General features: G+C 40.5%; 1 protein-coding gene across 1 annotated transcript in view; it reads right to left on the bottom strand.

Moving 5' to 3' along the window:
* KCNB2 (potassium voltage-gated channel subfamily B member 2) overlaps positions 1–19146 on the bottom strand; it is a 174428-nt gene extending 155282 nt beyond the window's left edge. The window contains exon 1 of the mRNA XM_070747933.1: positions 18571–19146. Within this exon, the coding sequence (XP_070604034.1) occupies positions 18571–19146 (576 nt within the window). The remainder of the gene's footprint in view (positions 1–18570) is intronic.
* Between the last annotated feature and the right edge of the window lie 217 nt (positions 19147–19363).

Raw genomic sequence — 19363 nt, 5'->3', positions numbered from 1 at the left:
CACCACAAGTTAAAACCAATCATACACACTAGCATACCATACATAAATTTTATAAGCCTAGGGGGGAAGGAACATGTCAATTCCCCTATGCCTGACGACAGAGGTGGGTTTTAAGGAGCTTACGAAAGGCTAGGAGGGTGGGGGCAACTCTGATATCTGGGGGGAGTTGATTCCAAAGGGTCGGGGCCGCCACAGAGAAGGCTCTTCCCCTGGGTCCCGCCAAACGACATTGTTTAGTTGACGGGACCCGGAGAAGGCCAACTCTGTGGGACCTAACTGGTCGCTGGGATTCGTGCGGCAGAAGGCGGTCCCGGAGATATTCTGGTCCGGTGCCATGAAGGGCTTTATAGGTCATAACCAACACTTTGAATTGTGACCGGAAACTGATCGGCAACCAATGCAGACTGCGGAGTGTTGGTGTGACATGGGCATATTTAGGAAAGCCCATGATTGCTCTCGCAGCTGCATTCTGCACGATCTGAAGTTTCCGAACACTTTTCAAAGGTAGCCCCATGTAGAGAGCATTACAGTAGTCGAGCCTCGAGGTGATGAGGGCATGAGTGACTGTGAGCAGTGACTCCCGGTCCAAATATGGCCGCAACTGGTGCACCAGGCGAACCTGGGCAAACGCCCCCCTCGCCACAGCTGAAAGATGTTTCTCTAATGTGAGCTGTGGATCGAGGAGGACGCCCAAGTTGCGAACCCTCTCTGAGGGGGTTAGTGACTCCCCCCCAGGGTGATGGACGGACAGATGGAATTGTCCTTGGGAGGCAAAACCCACAGCCACTCCGTCTTATCCGGGTTGAGTTTGAGTCTGTTGACACCCATCCAGATCCCAACAGCCTCCAGGCACCGGCACATCACTTCCACTGCTTCGCCGACTGGACAAGGGGTGGAGATGTAAAGCTGGGTATCATCTGCATACTGATGATACCTCACCCCATGCCCTTGGATGATCTCACCCAGTGGTTTCATGTAGATATTAAATAGTAGGGGGGAGAGGACCGACCCCTGAGGCACCCCACAAGGGAGTAACCTAGAGGTCGACCTCTGACCCCCCACTAACACCGACTGCGACCGACCAGAGAGGTAGGAAGAGAACCACTGAAGGACAGTGCCTCCAACTCCCAACCCCTCCAGCCGGTGCAGAAGGATACCATGGTCGATGGTATCGAAAGCCGCTGAGAGGTCAAGAAGCACCAGGACAGAGGATAAACCCCTGTCCCGGGCCCGCCAGAGATCATCCATCAGCGCGACCAAAGCAGTTTCCGTGCTGTAGCCGGGCCTGAATCCTGACTGCTGAGGACCTAGATAATCGGCTTCTTCCAAGGACCGCTGGAGTTGGAGCGCCACCACCTTCTCAACAACCTTCCCCATAAAGGGAAGGTTGGAGACTGGTCGATAGTTGTTGAGAATGGCTGGGTCCAGGGAAGGCTTCTTGAGGAGGGGGCGCACAAGTGCCTCCTTGTAGGGATCCGGGAAGGACCCCCTCCCCAAAGAAGCGTTGACAATCTCCTGGACCCAGCTCCGTGTCACCTCCCTGCTGGCCGAAACCAGCCAGGAGGGACACGGATCCAGTAAACAGGTGGCGGAACTCACAGCTCCAATGGCCTTGTCACCAGATCAAACTCTTCAGGTGTCACCAGATCAAACTCTTCCCAGACAGGTGGACAAGTACGTGCCCCAGTCACCTCAACTGACTCGTTGTCAGTCGACTCTGTATTCCAATTGGAGTCGAGGTCCGCTCGGATCCGAGCGATTTTATCAGCGAAAAACGTGTTAAAATCCTCGGCACTACTCTGCAAGGGCTCCCCAACTCCCCCCTGATTAAGAAGGGAGCGGGTCACCCTAAACAGAGCGGCCGGGCGGGATTCCGCTGATGCAATCAAGGCGGAATGATACGCGCATCTTGCCGCCTTGAGCGCCACTTTGTAAGTCTTAACATGTGCTCTTACAAGTGTTCGATCGGATTCGGACTTACTCTTCCTCCATCGCTTCTCTAGACGTCTCTTCTGGCGTTTCAACTCCCGGAGCTCCTCGTTGAACCATGGAGCTCTACGGGGTCTAGTGCCGCGGAGAGGTCGCAACGGCGCAATTCGGTCAAGAGCCTCCGCTGCAGCCTTGTTCCAAGCCTCAGCCAGAGACTCTGCCGAACTATGTACGAGTGTATCTGGAATAACCCCAAGCGCCTTCTGAAAGTTCTCTGGATCCATCAGGCGTCTGGGGCGGAACAGCTTAATCGGTTCCGCCTCCCTGCGGGGAAGGATTGGAGCCAGGAAGTCAAGCCGCAGTAGAAAATGGTCTGACCATGACACAGGCAACACTTCTAAGCCCCTTAGTCTCAGACCATTACTCAGTTGCTCAGAGAGGAATACCATGTCGGGTGCATGCCCCCCCTCATGAGTCGGACCCTGTACTACTTGGGTCAGGTCCATGGCTGTCATGGTGGCCATGAACTCCTGTGCCAGTCCAGAGGTTTCACCGAGCGACGGCAGGTTAAAGTCCCCCAAGACAATAAGTCTGGGGAACCCCACCGCCAACCCGGCTACCTCCTCGAGTAGCACAGGCAGGGCTTGTGACACGCAGCTGGGAGGCAGGTACGTGAGAAACAAGCCCACCTGGACCCCTAAGTCCAACTTCACCAGGAGGGACTCGCAGCCCGCAATCTCTGGAGCAACAAGTCTACGCAAGCCAAGGCTCTCCCTGGCTATAATAGCCACTCCTCCCCCCCTTCCCTGGGGTCGAGGCTGATGCCATATCTGAAACCCGGCTGGGCAAATTTCAGAGAGAGGGACTCCTCCCTCTGGGCCCAGCCAGGTTTCAGTGACACATGCCAGGTCGGCCTCCTCATCCAGGATCAGATCCCGGATGAGGAGAGCTTTATTTACCACCGACCTGGCATTGAGTAGCAGCAGCTTGAGCCCAGGGCCAGAATTACACTCATCACCAGCACCCAGGATTGGGTTCACAGAGCCGGAACAAGGGATCGTTATTACGCAACGATCTCTCATTCCCCTGGAACGGCTAGCTCTGTGGCCCCCGCCATATCTGCCTCTCCCCAGCAGGACCGGAATATTCCGACCCTCTACCACCTCAGACATCGGTGCCCCCTCCCCTCCTGCCTCTCCTGTGTCAGGTAGGCTAATCAAGTCATTCATACCATTTCCATTTATTTCATCCATGCCAAAATTCCACCCAGCCCACCCATAACAATCATTCATTTCATACATATCATCATACCCACCCCAATAATTCATTAGTTTTAAAACCCCTTCTAAGAAATTAGCTAAAATATTAATTATTAAAAATTCAATATAGATTCAATTAAAAAGAAAAACAATATAAAAAACCAATTACACTAAATAGGATATTAATTAACACTAGGTTATTCTCAAGATCTTAATAGAATAACATATAATTATTAAAAAATCGTTAAAGTTATAAAGTGCTAAAGTTATAGAGTGCAAAAAAATATAGGAAATAATTAAACATGATATTCCATCAGGTCAGCAACACAGCACCAGTTCTAAAGAGTGAGTTCTGGAGAGAAAAGTTCAATGACCAAGGAGAAGTCCAAGTATATTGTTTTTCAGGATCTTGGGATCTTTGGTGCCAGCCACTGCCACTGGCTGGCACTCTCAGTTCTTTCTGTGGATCCACAATCACCTTTTCTCCTCCTCTGCTCCCAGTCTCCAGTCCCTCTACAGTCTTACATGGTTTTAGTACAGACTCCATTCTTGTCTAGTTTATTGCAAATTGTAGCAAAACTGGTATTATTTCTTAGCTATCCTATTGCAGAATGATTGGTTTTCCCTGGAAGAATTATTTTCTTGAAGAAAAAAGAGGTGTGGGAACATAAAAAAAAAAATTCCCTATAACTGTTCAATGCAACTATATTTTTCAGTCTTTTAATGACTTGGTAAAGTTGATGCAAACCAATTAAAATACTTATGATGCTTGGATTACAATTAATGTTTAGGACCAGCCTATGTGCAGCTTAATACTACTAGAAGACAAATCTTATATAGAATCAGAAATACATTCTACCAACGGCATCTTTACAAGACCAATTTAACAATTTAGTGCTTTCAATTTCATACCCCATCAAGCAAAAAAATGTTCACCTTAAAATACAAACAAAAGCCTTAAGAAAAAAAATTGTTGATTCTTCTAAACAAGGTTATCTTTTCTTCCTCATTCGTCCATCACCTCCTACCCAATAGATCAGGTTGTAAATTTAAATTGCCAATAATATCAACAACAAATATTAGAATAGGAATTAATTAATTCAATACTGTTTTATTAATTAAACATTACTGAATTAATTAGCTCTATTGTTTTACAGCTTTCATTGATATTTCTATTTTTACAATAAATCCTTGGCATTGTGATACACTCTAACAAAAATATACGATAGTATACATTTTATTCATACACACAAACACATGCACACACTAATAAAGACAGAAGAAAGCAGTTCTATATTTTTTTATATACTGCTCGAAAAAAATAAAGGGAACACTTAAACAACAGAATATAACTCCAAGCAAATCAAACTTCTGTGAAATCAAACTGTCCACTTAGGAAGCAACACTGATTGACAATCCATTTCATTTTGTTGTCAGCACATTCAACTTTGTACAGAACAAAGTATTCCATGAGAATATTTCACTCAGATCTTATTTGAGTGTTCCCTTTATTTTTTGAGCAGTGTATATTCTAAAATGTGTAGCATTATGTTCTTGATCTTACCCTAATAGCCATAATTGGAAGGCCAGTAGAAATTACCTTGCTTAAAACACACACACAAAAATAAAAATAAATAAAACAGAAAGCACTGAAAGGATTATATTGCTGCAGTATCAAAATTGTCCTGAACAAAAGAAAGACATTATGTACTTTCAGTTATGAAACACTTTGAAGTTAAATTAGTGGCGCAACATCCTTGGGCAGCCAAGTTGGTCCTCTTGTTAAGTTTTTGCCCTGTTGGAACAATCTAAAATTTTAAAGTAGTTTTTCAGATTCTCCAACAGTGTATCTGGTTTAGGAATGGAAGCAGATACAGTACTAATATAGGCTAGAGTATTTCTGACAAAGACTATTGCTATTTGTAATGGTTTTAGCCCCTTAATGCTGGTATATAAATATTAAACCATTTGGAAAGAAAATTAGATCTGACAAATTAACATTATTTGTGTTCTTATGTTCCATTAACTTTCTCCAAGTTAGAAGAAAGAAGTGCTCTCTCTAAAGATATATATGGAATATGCAGCATAAATCTGATCTAGGCAGAGCACCAAACAGGGGTGGAATCAACCCAGTTCGGGCATGCCTGCTGATCGTCGGAGAGCCAGTAGTGACGGTAGTGCAAGGCTTCCCCCACCCACCTGGATGCCACCATTTGGCTTCTTTTACCTTTGCGCATGCATATATTAAATTACAGCATTGTATGTTAGCATTGCCGCACGAATCCCAGCGACCGGTTAGGTCCCACAGAGTTGGCCTTCTCTGGGTCCCGTCGACTAAACAATGTCATTTGGCAGGACCCAGGGGAAGAGCCTTCTCTGTGGCAGCCCCAACCCTCTGGAACCAGCTCCCCCCGGAGATTAGAACTGCCCCCACCCTCCTTGCCTTTCGTAAACTTCTTAAAACCCACCTCTGCCGTCAGGCATGGGGAACTGAGACATCTTCCCTGGGCCTATACAGTTTATACATGGTATGTTTGTGTGTACATTTGCTTTTAATAATGGGGTTTTTAGTGTTTTTTAAATTATTAGATTTGTTTTTACATTGTCTTTATTATTGCTGTGAGCTGCCCCAAGTCTACGGAGAGGGGCAGCATACAAATCTAATAACTAACTAACTAACTAACTGAATGAATGAATGAATGAATGAATGAACGAACGAACAAACGAACGAACAAATGAACAAACAAACAAACAAACGAACAAACAAACAAACAAATTGCGGCATTTAGATTTTTACAGGTTTCAGATTTAGCAGTAATTTTATATTTATGTGCTTCATATTAAGAACATAAGAACATAAGAGCCATGCTGAATCAGGCTGAAGCCCATCCAGTCCAGCATTCTGTGTCACACAGTGGCCCACCAATTGTACATGGGGATCTTGAGCAGGAAGAGAAGGGAAAACCCTCCCTTTCCCTTGACCCTCAACAAATGGTACCCAAGGGAATCTTGCCTGCCTCAACCAACATAGAGCCGGCACTTGGACATATTAGCACTTCCTAATTATACATTTGTTATTATCTTGTACGTAATGGCCATTCAGAAGTTACAGCTGTAAATCCTATGACTAGTGTTGTTGTTTTATGTTTTCTACTACTGGTCAAAGAACAAAATAAATAATCAACTGCGTGGACATAGTGAAATATTATTAGGAATTATCCTTGAACCAAGGGCTAAGCTCTTTATATGCAAGCAGTGTTTTCCATAAATGTTGAACTTCAGCTTCCATTCAGCTTTCACAACCTCTCAGTTTCCATAGCAAGAACACAAATATCCGAAGCCAAGTATTCTTTGCCTATGCAAATGCCTTTGCCAACGAGAAACTGCTGTATGGTTAAGATAACAACTTGTCAGCCCAATGTTATTCCAATATATTTAAGGGAACACAAATGATTGTTCAACTGATTTATATTAACTACCTTAAGCCATATATGAAGATGTAAGTGGGAAGGCAGAAATGAAAACATAAAAATGAAACCAGTAAAATAACATCGTCAATACTTGATCATTTAAAGTACCATACTGCACAGCTTTTGGCAAGACTAAGACTAGGATTAGAAGGGCAGATTTGTCTAAAGCAGGGGTATCAAACTCAAGGCTCAGAGGCCGCATCCGGCCGGCGGGGTGCTTAGATCTGGCCTGAGGGGACACCCTGGAAACAGTGAAAGACTGGCCTGCATTCCACTTCCAGTGGAAACAGAGCTTGGGAGGGCTGCATGCTGCCCTTTAAAGTGATGTTGAGCTAACCACACCCACTCTGGCCATGTCCACCCTGCCTACCGAGGTCAAAGACAACCCTGATATGGCCCTCTGTGAAATCAAGTTTGACACCTCTGGTCTAAAACATCAATGGCTACGCAAGCCTTCAAATAAGATGAGTCAATGTATTTAAAGGATGTTTTTTTGTGTTCTAGTACAAGTAGTCCTCTATATACAACAGTTCACTTAGTGACAATTAGAAGTTACAACGACACTGAAAAAAGTGACTCATGACCATTTTTCACTGACAAATGAAAATTTGTGCAGCACTTTCATGGTTGTGTGATTTACATTTGGATGCTTGGTAACTGGTTCATATTTGCAATGACTGCAGTGTCCCGGGCTCATGTGCTGACCTTTTGTGACCTTCTGTCAAGCAACAGGGAAGCCAGATTTACGTAACAACCATGTTACTAATGTAACAACTGCTATGATTTGCTTAACATTGAAAAGTCGTAAAATGGAGAAAAACCCACTTAACAGATTTCTCACTTAGCAATATAAATTCTAATATAAGTTTTATATAAATATAAACTCAATTGTTATAATAAATTGAGGACCACCTGTACTTTGGAATAAGCACTTTCCAATACGGGAAAAAAATCAACTTCCCTAAATTTAACATATGGGAGAGTACCACTCTAGGAAAGAATAAATTGGAACAAACCTAATTGAGAAACCATTTGCAGATTATTCTCTTCATTTTAACAGTAAACCAACATATTCAATAAATTACAATAATTTTCTTCAGTAGAACTTATGTACCACTAAATCTGATTGATCGACAGACCTAACAATACGATTATACTACTCTGGAACAAAACTATCAAGAAAAACATGGACCAGATTCTTAATATATAATAGAACAAGCTGTAATCTGAAACCATTCCCAGGAAGGAGACTGGCTTGCATAGTTTTACATCAGCCAAAGATGAATTAAAAGGATCGGGGCAATGTAAAGAATGCCAGCTCTTTTCCAAAAGTCCATCCTAGATTTGACTACTGACATCCGGAATTTTATTATTGTTACTTTGCTGTCCTTGGCTTGGGAATAAATCTAGCATGTCCTACCCCCTGCTATTTTAAGCACTATCAAACCTTTGTGGTTGCGTCAATTGGCACTCAATATAAGCTAAATGAAATCTGAAATATGAAATCTGGGGGACACAATCACTTCTGGAAGTAGGGAAGATCCTTGCTGTTGTTATGCTATTGCAATAGTTGGTTTTCATCACTCAGGGAAGAACATAAACATTTTGATAATACGAACTAGAGCAACTGAAGCCAAAAGATGACTCCCTTCCTTTCAAGGAAGCATTACTGCCCTTACTTTCTCCACAACAATTATCACGTGAGGCATGGTTGGGAGAGAATGACTGGTCCAGACTCAGTGTGTGAGTTTTCCTGGGAATTTGTTTCACTTCTCATCCAAAACGTTTCTTCAGGTCTCCAGTCAGAGCTAAAGAAGTTTTTTGGATGAAAAGCAAAACATATCCAAAGAAAAACTAGGAAGCCTCTTGAAAAACTACCTTTGGAACAACCATGACCTAGATGACTGGTAATCTCCATATACAGTAGGCTGGGTATTTATAGATGCATTGAGGTTTACTACATAAAATAACTACTACAGGTGTAATACCAATTGACAGCTTTCAGGTAGATTTCAAGGCATTTGGTTGCCACCATCAAAACATTACATTACTCAAAATCTGAATATTTCCGTATTCACCCTTCCTGAGTAAAATCTGCCTGTCCAATATGGGAAGGATGCACCCCATAAAGGAGAGAATGACATCTTCAACAACTCTACAGCTTTTCAGAGAAGATTCCCCTTTTCTAATCATTTTTATTTCTAATGTTTGGTATTAATAGTGTAAGTTGCTAAAAATAGCACATGAGTTGTAGGAATAAACAAGTAAACAAGCAAACAAATTAGGAAGGGTACATTCTATCTTGCCATTTTTCACTTCACAGTTCCCACACTAAAGAAACTAATCAAACCATCTTTCTAAAGTACTGTACTTTTATCTCCTTAGGGGTTTATCCAAATTTGCCAATTTTATTTTTTGAAAGGTAAGCCTTAAAACAACTATGTCATCTAACTGAACAGTTATTTCCTATTATTATCAGGCAACACTTATTTTTGCAGGATATTAAATCCTACAGTGAATATATTCACTAATCCAGCAATTTACAGTCGGAGACATATCTGAATGCATGATTTGGCTTCATGCATTCAATGGATTCAGTTAACAATAGCGTTACCCCCTATGACTTCCGTTCAATTCATCTCAATTTAGGAGAGAGATGGTCTCTGTTTAAGAATTCAATTGGACTTTTCTGATAAGACATTTTCTTTTTCTTTCCACAACTGTGACATTCTGATGTAGTCAGGCTTTAATATATCAAAGCAGTGAGGGTTGCAGAATTGTAAGGTATCCATCCCATTTCAAGATATTCCTGTGGAATAGCATCCAATAAATCCATGCATTTATTTGCTGGTATAAACAACACACACATTCAAACTTCTTCAACCATATTGTCTTTGGCATTTGTCCGCCCAAGTGTGCTATTACATCATGCAGGCAAGCCAGCAATCACCATGTAAAAGACAGCGCCCAGGAATATCTTGTGAATTTGCTATGTTCCTCAGACATCCCTAGAACATTATTTCTAAAAACTCCATTAATTGCATTGTAACCTTACCTCACTGTTCCAAACAATGAGTAACTAACTACTCACAAGACAACCATGCCATTCTGTGAAAGACAGCATCAAATATGCTTGTCTAATTACTGTAAATGTCACATGACGTAAAGATCCATTTATAATGCTAAGCTACTTGACACGTCTTAGATTTGGGGTCATTAATTAAAGTGGCAAAAAATAATAAAACACTGTCTAGAAAGTTTTGTAATGGAGCCATTAGGTCTCTCAGTTTTCAATGAGGAACTTTTGTTAATATTTAACTCATGATATAAAACAAATATCCTGGATTTTAGGCTTGGGGAATCTAGGTAATGAAATTTGCCACAGAATTTAAAACATAAGTCATTATCCAAAGCTGCAAAACCAATGCAGCCCTTTAATCCCCCTAGCTTATGGCAGAAAATATCCTTTTCCCAAATTTGATGAACAGCAGAGTCATTGCTTGGTTGTTGGAGGTCACAAATAGACTGTTATGGATCAGAATCCTGGTATTACAGTAACTGAGCTATGAAGAACTGTACACTTAAGGCTACTTTTAAGCAATTATTATGTCTCCTTCCACCCCAAAATATGCTGTAATACGGTACTATTGCCCTATTATATTAGCAAATAATCCAAGCAATGACTTAAAAAAGAATCCTTATACATAATTCACTAAGGCATTAAAACGTTGCTAAGATAAGATAGCTCAGATACTGGTTTTATTTTTTCATAGTTGTGCCAGCTAAAAATAATGCTGAATCATTAGTTACACAATACCTTGCTTAGAAACCACAGATGGTAAATAATATTTTAATAATTGACTTACCCAACCATAGATACAACAGCTTTGAAAACAAAATCAATTATCAGCTGGCATTCTGTTGCATTCCTAATATATAACATGTGGACCTCACATGAAACTTCTTTGTAATTTCTAATATTGAGAATACATTTATTATTGCACTTATTAAGATTACTAAGAATAAATGTAATAATTGAGGGAAGCGTGCAAGAGATGCTTCTCTGAAGAAGGTAAGATAGATATGATATTGTTTGTGGGAATATTCAACAAGTAGAGTACTACAATACAAATATTAGGATGTAAGGAATGTAGTTGGCAAGGCACAAACCTGGGGTTCTAACACAAGAGAAGGATGAGTATCTTTCAAGGCCATAAAGCACACATTTGTTGATTTGGAAAGGCAAGAGGGAAAAGGCAGAACTTAAACTTTGATAAATTAACCTATACAAGGAGTTTGATTTTTGTCTAATGCATGGATAAATCCTCAGGATATATGTAGTTTAATTTGCAATAAAGGAATTAATTGAGCTGCTAGCTAAGCTAATCCTGACCCTGTAAAATGTCTGCAGAACTGAGGTTTACAGCTGAACCAAGTATAAAACCCGATAGACCATGAGCTTGTGAATGTTTTTATCAGGAAACCAGTGAAGATGTTTACTCTCAAGAAAAAGGCCAAAAGAAAAGATTCCTCAGGACATATCTTTCTCCTTCCCCATTTTGAAATATATCTTTCCCCTTTTCTGTTATCCTGATAATAAACTTTCCCTATTTCCCAATTCTTTCTGTATGTATGCATTTGGGAGGGAACTGCAAACATGCATACACAGACACAAAAGAAAAATTTCAGTATATATTTAAGGCACTTCTAGCTTTCATTTCTATATGCATCATCCTTATGTTTCTGTTCTGCACTCCGTCTTAGCAGAGATCACCTGGATACCTGACAAATCCATTAGCAAGGCTTTGCTTGATCTTGGATTAAGCTAGAATTTATATTTAGAAGTCACAATAAAAAGAAAGTTCATCTAGGAATGCATACTTTATCCATCCCCTATTAAAATGTAAGAAGTAAGACTGCATGCTCTCATTAGAGAGCATTTTCTTTTGGGGGCATAACCATAACTTTTTTGTGGCAATGCCAACAGAACCATTTTTTCATAATACCTATCTATTTTGTGAAATAATATGTAACTAGGGAGGAAAGAAAGATTATAACAATGTATACAGTGTTCCATCTGCTTTATTATCAGCCTTGCTTTATTGCCAGCAGGCTGTCAAAACTTTGTAATTTGCTTTGTCATAGAAACATTGACCTAACTGAACTTATCAACCCAGGGCTAAAATAATTGCTATTCTCTAATATATCCCAAGGCATTTAACAGAATTTAAAGTTTATTAAGTTATAAATTAAGATATTGAGTTTATCGACCGGAAGGTTGGCAGTTTGAGCCCAAGTACTACATGATGGGGTAAACTCCCATTCTTGCCCCAGTTACTGCCAACCTAGCAGTTTAAAAGCATGTAACATAAATAGCTGGGTAGCCTTCTGTGGTCCTCAGCTTACAGTCATGCCAGCCACATTACCATGGAAGTATCATCGGATAATGCTGGTTCCCTCTGCTAGGAAATGGAGATGAGCACTGCTGCCTAGAGTCGGACATGATGGGAAAAACCTCTTCCTTCCTTCCTTCCTTCCTTCCTTCCTTCCTTCCTTCCTTCCTTCCTTCCTTTCTCCCTCCCTCCCTCCCTTCTATCCTTCCTTCCATCCTCCCTCCCTTCCTTCCTTTTTTACAGTTTAAAGGAACTTTAAAGAAACAATCTAGAGCAGTGAAAGTGAGTCTTTTAGGCGCCAAGTGCCCAAAGTACAAGTGCACCCAAATTGCAAGGCATGGGATGCTGCCCTGTGCATGCACATACACTCCTTGCATACGCATGTGCCCCACCCAAACTGCAAGGCACAGACACATGTGTACGTGCACCATGCAGGTGTGCAACAGAGAGCCAAAGACCAGCTGGCAGCAGGCGGTGCTCACACATGCACAGCAGAGACCTGAGACAGAGCTTGGGCAACAGCAGCATGCCCACTGAGAGGACTCTGTGTGCCACCTCTGGCACGCGTGTCATAGGTTTGCCACCACTGATCTAGAGTCTATGTTCAGAGAACAGCTAATGCTTTCTCATTCATTTGTGAAACAAGGAATGACCCTAAATTATTTTAAAAGAGATTGAACTATAATCAAGGTCAGGGGTCCTCAGCCCCTGGCCAACGGCCAACGGCCAACAACCAGGCTTTGAGCAATTTGGAACTGGACTGCAGAAGTGGTGGACAATTGCAAGTAAGCATGCGCATGTCCACGTGTGAGCAGTGGGAAGGTGCATCCATGCTCCATTTGCACGAGTGCCCACTTGTGCCAATAGAGCTGTGAGCGCATACTTATTTGACACTCATGCAGAACCACCACCCTCTCCCCTCTTCAGAGTTTGGGGGTATCCGATCTATGTACAATATGGATTTAAATGTTAAAACTAATTTTGTCAATAGCAAACAGTCCAAAAATATGTTGTGAGACATGTGCAATATTAATATAGAGTAAATTCTGATTTTCATGCACTCGTATTAATTGGAGAATAAGGCATCCCATTTCCAAATAATGGAAAATAATACAAATGACAATTTGCTTCATTTGAGAAAATGACAATGCAAGTAGCATAAATCACAGTGAACGTTTGGACAGTACATGTGAAGTTTTTGTATCAAGGTCTAATAAAATGAGGTTTCACTGTACTATTTCAGGATGATTTGACCATCTGGAAATGATGAAGTTGTGGCTTTCTAGATGCCCCTGATCTTGTAGCAGCATATGGCTAATCATCTAGCATCAGGTTTTACAATTTCTTTTGATGGATTGATTATATGTCATCAAGTCCTAGCATACATCAATTTCCTTCATTCGATATTATATCAGAATGCCAATGCCATCACTAAAAGCTTAAACCTCTGCATTAGATTCCATCATGTTGAAAGCAAACTCAATCTTATTAGGTCAGGTAGGAGAGCTCTTCTAACTTCACCTATAGCTTTTTAGCACATCTGAGCCATAACTGAGAACCAGTTTGGGTTGGTGGATTAGAATCTAGGAGATCATAATTCTCATCCTGCTTTACAGTTGGCATGAAAACTGACCGGGTGACTCTGGCCAGCCTCTGCTGCTCAGTGCACTTCACTCATAGACTTTCTGTTATGGACAAAATAGGAAGTGTGTGCAGTATGAACATCACCTCGAGTTGTATGAAATAAAGCCAGGATATAAGTCTAATAATAAATACAATGAAAATACTAAGGCAGTGTTATAATCTGGAATATTTCAGCAGATGTACTACAAATCATCGTGGAATATCACAGCTCATACTCATATTCAGAATTATAAAAAAATACTTCTAAATATGTGCTTTATTCTTCAGAAGAATGAATGACCCTATAGCATTCTAAAGGGAAGAAGTTTCCACAATTTCTGAATATTTTATTCACGCTATCTAACACAAGAAGAGGACATCATAGGTTGGAAAATTATTTGATTGGGGAGTTTATTTTATATTTCAGAAATGGAAAGTTAAGGTCCTTACTATGAACTGTAAATTTTAAAATCAGCAACTACAGTTCTGTGCCTTTTTATTTCTTAGGTCTGTGGACATATTAGAACAATGAACACACAGGTTTAGAATAATAAATCATTAATTACAGCTAAAGAATAATAAATCACTTCCCTGCTGTACTCTGAAATGCAGATGAGTATTTGCGCCAGGTCTTAAAGACTGCACTAAATTTTTCACTTTATCTATAGACTGGCTAATAGGCATTAAGGTTTCTGATGCTTTATAATTGTATATATTAGTCAGCAACTTGCTATTTCTTTCAAACCATTTGTTCAAACTGAAACGTTAAATTGGTACATTAATAATTCCTTTTACATAGGAAACCCTGGAAATGACAGCTCTTTGAAGAAGCAGTAATTCCCTCAACACCCACTTTGTAGCATCTTTCCAAAGCCTTTTGTAAAGAAAGATAAAGACTCAACATGTGGATATACATATACAATGCCTACATGGTATTGGACCAGAGTACCTCCGGAACCGCCTGCTACCGCACGAATCCCAGCGGCCGATAAGGTCCCACAGAGTTGGCCTTTTCCGGGTCCCGTCGACTAAACAATGTCGTCTGGCGGGCCCGACGGGAAGAGCCTTCTCTGTGGCGGCTCCGGCCCTCTGGAATCAACTCCCCCCGCAGATTAGAACTGCTCCCACCCTCCTTGTCTTCTGTAAACTATTTAAGACCCACCTATACCGCCAGGCATGGGGGATTTGAGACACCTTTCCCCCAGGCTTATTATAATTTATGTATGGTATGTATGTGCTGTTTGGTTTTTAATTATGATAGGGTTTTTAGTTTTTGGTTTTTTTTAATATTAGATTTGTGCCAATATAATATTGTTTTTATTGTTGTTGTGAGCTGCCCTGAGTCTTCGGAAAGGGGTGGCATACAAATCTAATAAATAATAATATAGTACCCCCGAAGTGATAAAGCCAAATTATCCTTTGTCCTTGCATTTTTCCAAGATAGAGTTAAGTATCAGATGATGTAAAAATCACACCATTGAATTTCCCAGATAAAGCTGGCTTCGTTCCAAGGTCCTCCTTTCCTTATGCAAGGAAAGCAGCATGTTGCAAACCTAACATGAATGGATTTTGGATCATTGAACTGCCTATGTTGCATAGAATGTTGATCTTGCCTTGCTTTGTAGAGATTTCATGCGTCAGCTCAATGACATGGCCCATCTCCCATAGACTAGTCCCTGGGATCTTGGGTGCAGGGCTAATTAACAACAAATTATAGGAGGGATTCTATTAAGCAGTCGCAGCACTTCCAGTTCTGTTTGAACAGTCAGAACAAATGTCGGCAGAATCATATGCAACAAAGATAAAAGCTGGCACCTGTTGCTTTCAGATAGGAAACTGCTAATCTGATGCACGGAATTACTGTACCAAAAAGACAAGTCCCTCAGTTTTGACTTCACAGACATAAATGCTTTACCTCTCTGGGGCAAAAAGTTACCCTTCAATATACATGTAACCTACATTTACTGTCAGACCTATGAGATGCGTCCCAAACACACAGGTGAACTACTGAAAGAGCTCCTAGAGAAAAAAATCACAGCAAGCTGAATTGGTACCCTAAGTGGCAGAAGAGGGAAGAACCAGTCAGAAATCTGTGGCCTTGTCTGTGTGCATTTTCAAGTCAACTTTCATCTCCTGTGACTGCCTAGACCAGCGATGGTGAACCTATGGCATGGGTGCCACAGGTGGCACGCATAGCCATATCTCCTGACAGCGAGCCGTTGCCCTACGTCAGCTCCAAGACGCATGTGTGCAGAGGCCAGCTGATGTCAGCTCACATGGAGGCTTTGGGAGGGCTTCCGGGGGGATGAAGGAAGGCGTTTTTGCCCTCCCCAGGCTCCAGAGAGGGCGTTTTTGCCCTCTGGAGCCTGGGGAGGGTAAAAAAACGGGCCTACTGGGCCCACCAGAAGTTGGGAAACAGGCTGTTTCTGGCCTCCAGAGGCCCTCCAGAGGGGAAGGGGAGGCAATTTTTGCCCTCCCTAGACATTGAATTATGGGTGTGGTCACTCATGCAGGCACGATACTGTGTGCACACGTGCTTTCGGCACCCAAGGGGGAAAATGTTCCCCATCACTGGCCTAGACAAGTCCCTGAAGTTGCTAATTTTTTCAGAAGTGCTTTGCCATTGCTTCCATCCTAGGGCTGAGACAGAGTAATTGGCCCAATATCACCCAATTGGCTTAGTGCCTAAGAAGAAACTAGAACTCAGTCCGCTGTTTTCTACCCTGGTGCCTTAACTGCTATAAACACACATACACAACTCCTGCATTTATTCTCTTTAGAATTGCAATCTAGTTCTGAATGGGCCTAAAAATCTAGGATAGCCTGCTAAGCTAGGCATACATCTCCAAATTTTCCTCACAATATTCAAGACAGTGTCTACAATGATGTGATAGAAATGTTGCATGTTTCTTGGTGTACATTTTGTATATACATTGCACATAAAAAACAGATGGAGCTTCAATTTACAGCTGTACATTTGCCTTTTATAAATCACATCTTGCAGATACCCCTGGAATTTCTTGATTCCCCATCTGCTGATAAACTCCTACATGCTTGTCAGAGTTTTCAGATCAATGTGGAAGATTTATAGGTGGCTCTTGCAAAAATCCTCCTTGGAAATGAAGCCAGTATATCTTAAATTTGTGTATGGATGGGTTGGGTACAATACAATTAAAAGGCACAAAAAGAAACCTGTTATCCAGAGGGTTGGTGGTATTGTGGTTTGGTTCTTTCTTATTTGTTTAGCAGCTAAAGAAGACTTCTTTACATTTTCTCATGACAACTTGTGATGTGACCCTGTATTTGTAATGAACACAAGTCATAACAGACATGCATTTTTTAAAAGCACACTTTGTTGCACTTCACACAAGTTAAAATGTCCAAAGCTTGCCTGTTTAAAAAGATTTCAACCCTACTCATTTTCACACCAATCAATAACAATGTATTTGTAGAAAAATATGCAGGATGCATATTTACTTTTTAAAAGGTTTCTCAAACTCAAGAGCCTATTCATCACCAATTGAACCTCTACAGAATTCAATCAAAGGAAACACTAACCAAAACCATAAAACACAGCCAGTGTCTCATGAACAACTGATCTAAGTGGGGAGGCATTTTGTATTAATAAGATACAATGAAGTATAATGTTACATATTTAATACTTAATAATATTTGAAGTAACAATAATCCAGAATGCTGAAAATGTTGCTCACCACTGATGAGAACATATTTGTATAAAAAGCCCAATCAATCCCCACTTAATTCTTTCTACTCATGGAAAGAATAAAACTAAGCAGAAACCAATGGAAAAGCAAAACCTTTATAACATAACATTTCCGACGGGAATCCTGATTGTCTCTCTCCAAGCAAACCAGATTGTGTACTGGAATGGTGGAATTAATTTCTAGTTCCTTGGTTTACTAGGGAAATGAATCTCCAGGGTTTAGATTTCGGTTCAAAAGGAAGCGATTGCTTTTTCATATTTCTGGTGAGTTTTATTGTTCTTGCAAATAAGGGTAATCTGACATCATTTATCAACATTATCAGTCTCTAATACTAACAATAAGTGGGATGCTTAGCAATTCTGGATTATCATAAATTATGCTTTATTCAATACTTTGTTTGTACAAGGATTCATGAAAGCCAAATTAGGCTAATCAAATTATCTTGAAAGTTTTGTTGAGTTCAAAATAATATACTTAGGAATAACATTGTACATTATAAAAGCAAATATTTCTGATTTAATAATATATCAAAACAACTTTGATGTCATGAACATTCTAACTTCTTATTACCTTGCAGATCATAACTGCTCCTGTTATACTGAAAGAAACATCCCATGAATTCTAAATATATATACCATATACCATATATATACCATATACATATAAGGAATAAGGAGCTGTGATGTTCCTTCAATACACCAGGGTGATTCGACACAAAAATATATAACCCTTCCCTGGTGCAGAACTGAAGGGATTGGATACTGTAGCCTAGAGGTTGCAGGTTCAAGTCCCAGTGAGTATGGCTAGCTGATGAGGCCAAAATAAGGCCGAAATAAATCCATCCTGGTTCCCTTAATTTTCAAATTTAGCAAAAACATTGTGACACACACACACACACACACACATATATATATATAATGTTTTTGCTGATTTTTTAAAATTATATATATATGAAAAATATATAGAAAAAAATCTGATGTGATAAACTTCAAAACTCTGACCGTAGAGACTGCCCACATAATGTCTTGAAATAAAATATATTTTTCAATTTAACAAACACCTTTTCAGGGTATGTAATCCTTATTATAAATATATTGAATGAATCATACAAATGCTTTTTTAATTAATATAAATAGGCAACATGAACAAACTCTAAAGGATCTGCTCCTACCTTTGCAGCCACTGATGAATTGGGCTTTTCCAACAAGTCCCAGAGTTTTTTCCTTTTGTCTGGGCAGCAAGCATTATCAAATTCTTCACCTTCTCTTTCTCTCATTGTTTCTGCCTCTCTCCTTAATTCTTCATTCATTTGCTCTTTCTTCTGATGATACCTTGCCTGGCAACAGGACTCTAAATATATTTCATCAATCCCCCAGTAATCTAATTCTTGACCAAAAGAGAGGGCACACATTTCCTCCATCATATGTAACTTTCCTGTCCTGTAGAAATTCAGGATAGAGGTGAAAGCACCTGGGTGTCTATCAAAGAAATATTCATTCTCATTCAGATTATAGTCATCACATACTTCTAGTAAGGAATCATTAGTATTGCAGTCTCTGAGCTTTCCTAAACGTGTCCGTGGAAGCCTATCTAAAGTCCTCCATAGAACTTCATGATTGAGTCCACCTACATTGATTTTCACTCTTCTAGAACATGCTTTGCTTCTGATTATGTCCACTGGTTCTGGTGGAAGAGACTGAGTAGACTTGGATGTCTTTTTGTTCATACCTGTAGCCTTTTCGGCCATCCTGATAAAGAAGTGGCAACAAAGCCAGAATCTTTAGGAGAATTAAAGTTGACTGATATAGTAAATTAGGTCCTTCTTAGATAGGTTCTTCCATCTCTGAAACTGAAAATGGAAGAAAAAGGCACATTTTAGTACAGCAAAATTCTCAGTGCTATAATAAATACAAATATTAACCAGGAACATTCATTTCTGATAATACTTTTACATGATCATGTAA

The sequence above is a fragment of the Erythrolamprus reginae genome, chromosome 3 (genome assembly GCF_031021105.1).
Source record: "Erythrolamprus reginae isolate rEryReg1 chromosome 3, rEryReg1.hap1, whole genome shotgun sequence".
NCBI lineage: Eukaryota > Metazoa > Chordata > Lepidosauria > Squamata > Dipsadidae > Erythrolamprus > Erythrolamprus reginae.
The sequence above is the reverse complement of the archived record's forward strand: the minus strand, read 5'-3'. Positions and strand labels throughout refer to the sequence as shown.